The sequence below is a fragment of the Musa acuminata genome, chromosome BXJ2-1 (assembly GCF_036884655.1).
Source record: "Musa acuminata AAA Group cultivar baxijiao chromosome BXJ2-1, Cavendish_Baxijiao_AAA, whole genome shotgun sequence".
NCBI lineage: Eukaryota > Viridiplantae > Streptophyta > Magnoliopsida > Zingiberales > Musaceae > Musa > Musa acuminata.
In genome coordinates this window covers 16,667,887-16,673,334 of record NC_088338.1, presented here as the reverse complement: position 1 = coordinate 16,673,334, position 5,448 = coordinate 16,667,887, and the positions used below count along the sequence as shown (strand labels likewise).

Sequence of the window (5,448 nt, the reverse complement as noted above, 5' to 3'; positions counted from 1 at the left end):
TTTGTAGTTAAACGAATCTTGTGATATCTTAAAGGAGCCTTCAATTATTGCCTCTTTCTCCATAAATACTTCATACTTCATCTCCATGCCTTTGTCGATGCTGATTGGATAGAGAACTTTAATAATAGAACATCCACGTTGGGGGTATATTGTCTTCCTTAGTGCTAATTTAATCAGTTGGAGTTCTAAGAAACAAAAGACAATCGCACGGTCTATATCTGAAGTTGAATACCGTGTCATCGCCATTGCTACTATAGAATTCAATTGGGTCACGAATCTGCTCAAGGAACTTGATATCAACTCTATCTTTACTCCTACAATATATTATGATAATGTCGGAACTACTTACTTTTGCATAATGTCGGAGCTACCTACTTGTGCACCAATCTAGTGTTCCACTCACGCATGAAACACATCGCCAGCGACTTTCACTTCACGCGAGATCAAGTTGTCAAACATCAACTACGTGTTTCTTATGTACATATGGTTGATCAACTAGCAAACTCACTTACGAAACCTTCTGTCCACAAACTATTTTCATTACATCGGTCCAAGATCGATATCTTTGACAGGAACACCATCCTACGGGAGCATGATAGCAGATAAGATTTTTTTCAACTATATAAAAAAAATTTACTGTTCTGTTGCAGGAAATCTTTTCTTCTAACTTATATAAATAGAAAATATATTAATAAACTTTAATTAGACTTTGTCTTCAGTTTCACTAATCACCCATTAGACGCCGATGCATGAGCTGGGCCGGACCTGCAGTCTTCCCGTGAGCGCAAGCATCAGAAACGCAAATAACAGCAGCGAAGCTGGCGATCGGATCACCATAGTGAATGAGGAGGCTATCGGTCTGTCTCTCTCTCTCTCCCAGTTAGGCACAGCCAAAGGCAAGCTTGTGGTGGTCTGTCATCAACAAAGCCATGCGACATGGTTATATAGGAAAAAGTGGGTGATGAAGCTGACGACGTCTGTGGATGCGCGAATTAATGCTTTCCAGAGACTGGCCTGTCACATTGTCTCAGCGTGTTATTTTGTATCTGTTTTGATTTAAATTCATCCAAAAATAATAAAAAAAAGAGACGGATATGCTGGAAGAGTTGAGAAGACTGGATTTGGACAAGGGATACGTGTTCGGCCATTCAATAAGTGACACGACCTGGATCATGACTCGCTCACTTCACGTACCGATGACAGTACCTCGTCCTGTGTCATCGGTTCAATAATAAACATAATAATTTGCGTAGCACTCACAAAGAAAAACCAAAACGACTAAAACGTGGCGTTCCAAATGGACGGCCATGAAATTTGCAATGCCTTGTTAAGACATTAACCTTCGTTCAAATGATAATAATTTACACATCAGTGACTAAAAGAAGACGCACGCGACGCTCCAAATGGACGGCCGTGAAACTGGATGGACATTTTTGGACACACCTCACGGATGTTTTATCCACGAAAAAGCCAAAAGAAGTGTGGCAGCAATAATTGAAGTGCTACGGGGTTTCTCCGACCGAGAATGATGGGTCATTTGTCCGGCAATGACGTGTTCGACCCTCCGCATAAAATCTAAAAGAGAGAGAGAGAGACAAAAGAAGTGTGGCAGCAAGAATTGAAGTGCTACGGGGTTTCTCCGACCGCGAATGATGGGTCATTTGTCCGGCAATGACGTGTTCGACCCTCCGCATAAAATCTAAAAGAGAGAGAGAGAGAGAGAGAGAGAAAAAGAAGAAAAGATTTTTAAAAAATGATAAGTATGTTCGTGAAGCAAATGCTGAGTCACTTCCTATTTGTTCCCACCTTCTACCTACATGTTCATCGATGGTGTATAAAAATTATCTCTAAATCGGCTCAGTTATATTATTTTTATATGATGTTGTAATATTTTTAATAATACCAGAAAATACTATAATATAATGATTTTTACTGCATTACAGTATTTTTTTATTTTCAGTAATACCATTTATCCATGTTACATGGGTTTTTTTTTGTGTAATTACTATATTTGAATTTTACCATCTTAAAATTTTCAATACTAGATTTTTTTGAAAAGATAAGTGACAAAACCTGAATTCGAATGTGAAAGTTTTTATAACTAAACTGACTTAACACTTTTAAATACTAGACATATTGATCATCATAGATTGGTATTTACTAGTTTGATAATAAATTGATGCATGATCAAATTTTTTTTCATTTCACATTCGATACCTATTCGGACTTATTACACAATATAATTGATGTATCAAATGTACCCTAGCTTACTATTATATATCATTCTTTATATTGATAGTTTTTGTCAATTATTTTCTCTTTGTTCTCCTCATATATTCTCTCTATCCTCATGCGTTTTCTCTCATCCTTTCTCTATCGATATCATTGTTGTTGTTGTCTCCTCTATATCATCGCCATCATCTTCTACTTTTTTTTTTTTCTATTTTTTCTCATCCTCAAATCTTCTTTTTCTCCTTATGCTTTGCATTTTTTTTTTCTTGTATTTGGTCCGAACAATGCTGACCCATATTGAGCATCAATGTATAAATTTGTATCGAAATCATATGGATTAGGCCAACCGTTGTACATAAAGATATATCGAACGTGAAAATTTTATGGGGACGATAGCCACCCTTTTATTTTTCCTTTTTTGTTAAATTTTATGCGGAGGGTCGAACCGAACACATGGATAAATGACCCATAATTCACGTGAAAAAGAAAAAAATATTTTTTTCTTTTTGTTAAATTTTATGCGGAGGGTCGAACACGTCGTTGCTGGACAAATGACCCATCATTCTTGGTCGGAGAAACCCCGTACCACTTCGATTATTGCTGCCACACTTCTTTTGGCTTTTTGTGGATAAAGGACCCGTGAGCTGTGTCCAAAATTGTCCATCCAATTTCACGGCCGTCCATTTGGAACGTCACGTGCGTCTTCGTTTAGTCACTGATGTGTAAATTATTATCATTTGAACGAAGGTTAATGTCTTAACAAGGCATTGCAAATTTCATGGCCGTCCATTTGGAACGCCACGTTTTAGTCGTTTTGGTTTTTCTTTGTGAGTGCTACGCGAATTATTATGTTTATTATTGAACCGATGACACAGGACGAGGTACTGTCATCCGTACGTGAAGTGAGCGAGTCATGATCCAGGTCGTGTCACTTATTGATTGGCCGAACACGTATCCCTTGTCCAAATCCAGTCTTCTCAACTCTTCCAGCATATCCGTCTCTTTTTTTTATTATTTTTTGATGAATTTAAATCAAAACAGATACAAAATAACACGCTGAGACAATGTGACATGCCAGTCTCTAGAAAGCATTAATTCGCGCATCCACATACGTCATCGGCTTCATCACCCACTTTTTCCTATATAACCATGTCGCATGGCTTTGTTGATGACAGACCACCACAAGCTTGCCTTTGGTTGTGCCTAACAGAGAGAGAGAGAGAGACAGACCGATAGCCTCCTCATTCACTATGGCGATCCGATCGCCAGCTTCGCTGCTGTTATTTGCGTTTCTGATGCTTGCGCTCACAGGAAGACTGCAGGCCCGGCGCAACTCATGCATTGGCGTCTACTGGGGACAAAAGACAGACGAGGGAAGCTTAGCAGATGCTTGTGCCACAGGCAACTACGAATACGTGAACATCGCCACCCTTTTCAAGTTTGGCATGGGCCAAACTCCAGAGATCAACCTCGCTAGCCACTGTGACCCTCAGAACAACGGCTGCGCGCGCTTAAGCAGCGAAATCCAGTCCTGCCAGGAGCGTGGAGTCAAGGTGATGCTCTCCATCGGAGGTGGCGGGTCTTATGGCCTGAGTTCCACCGAAGACGCCAAGGACGTGGCGTCATACCTCTGGCACAGTTTCTTGGGTGGTTCTGCTGCTCGCTACTCTCGACCCCTCGGGGATGCGGTTCTGGATGGCATAGACTTCAACATCGCCGGAGGGAGCACAGAACACTATGATGAACTTGCCGCTTTCCTCAAGGCCTACAACGAGCAGGAGGCCGGAACGAAGAAAGTTCACTTGAGTGCTGCTCCGCAGTGTCCTTTCCCGGATTACTGGCTTGGCAACGCACTCAGAACAGATCTCTTCGACTTCGTGTGGGTGCAGTTCTTCAACAACCCTTCGTGCCATTTCTCCCAGAACGCTATCAATCTTGCAAATGCGTTCAACAATTGGGTCATGTCCATCCCTGCGCAAAAGCTGTTCCTTGGGCTTCCTGCTGCTCCTGAGGCTGCTCCAACTGGTGGCTACATTCCACCCCATGATCTCATATCTAAAGTTCTTCCGATCCTAAAGGATTCCGACAAGTACGCAGGAATCATGCTGTGGACTAGATACCACGACAGAAACTCCGGCTACAGTTCTCAAGTCAAGTCCCACGTGTGTCCAGCGCGTCGGTTCTCCAACATCTTATCTATGCCGGTGAAGTCTTCCAAGTAAACCTGAACGGCGTAGATGATCGGTGGTCGAAAACTCCGATCATCATGGGTCCCCCAACGTATCCGTGCGTGCTACGTATGGTGTTTCGCTTGTATGTGGTCTTTTCAATAATATAATAAGGGGGTGGTTTTACGTATCCATATTTTCGATGTTCGAAAACAGTATATTTGCTGCCCCTTCCAAATTTGAAAAAGATAAAATAAATAAATAACTAAAAATATTCTTTTTTTTTTCTTTCGACAAATATATAACTCTCAACTTTCCCAATTGTTTAAGCAAAAGATATAAATTCTGAAGATCAATATGCTACCGCTTAAGATGCATACTTCCACTGTTAGGGAAACATATTCAAATATCAGTAAAGAAATACAATTTTGAGAAGTTGAGAAGCAAAGGTAGATCAATAAGTAAATACACAACACAACTCTATTAATTGTTATACTAACTTGGTAATTATTACATACTCATACCTATATTTATAAAGAAAATTAACTAATTTTACTATATACTTTAACTATAACCGACATAAATATTTCTTTTTTATTTTTGTTGCACAACAATTATGGTAGCTAAGCTGGTGACTCTACAACTAATTAACCAACTTCACTAAGTCGATCCTAAAATAAAGTAAGCGACATTCGTTTGATGTAATTTATGTTGTGCCCATGATTTTAGGTCATCGAGAAAACTATATAACTTATCATTATCATAGATGTCTTGTATGTTCAATACCAATGTGGAGAACTACTTTACATAATCGAGAATCAAAGTATTTTGGTATAGTTATCTCATCTTCCTTTTTGATATGAACTAACTGAATTCTCAACTCCCATTTTAAGTCCTCCTATATATCCATTCAATATCAACCTTGTTGGATCTCTTCCTAACATATTCATCACTAAAGTTTTACCTCCCTATTCAGATATATGGTTACTATCAATGCTTTACTTTTTTTATAATCGAGCCTCGTAGTTCAAAAGTACTATTCATATCA

At 39.4% G+C, this 5,448-nt stretch overlaps 1 protein-coding gene across 1 annotated transcript; it reads left to right on the top strand.

Annotated features, from left to right (window-relative positions):
• Positions 1-3,304: 3,304 nt before the first annotated feature.
• On the top strand, positions 3,305-4,594 carry LOC135599016 (acidic endochitinase-like). Its single transcript, XM_065093644.1, has one exon. The coding sequence runs from the start codon at positions 3,483-3,485 to the stop codon at positions 4,452-4,454; it is 972 nt and encodes a 323-aa protein (XP_064949716.1). The 5' UTR covers positions 3,305-3,482; the 3' UTR covers positions 4,455-4,594.
• The last annotated feature ends 854 nt before the right edge of the window (positions 4,595-5,448 follow it).

Excerpts from the sequence above, each read along its gene's own strand:
- LOC135599016 (XM_065093644.1), top strand. The coding sequence starts at position 3,483 with ATGGCGATCCGATCGCCAGCTTCGCTGCTGTTATTTGCGTTTCTGATG.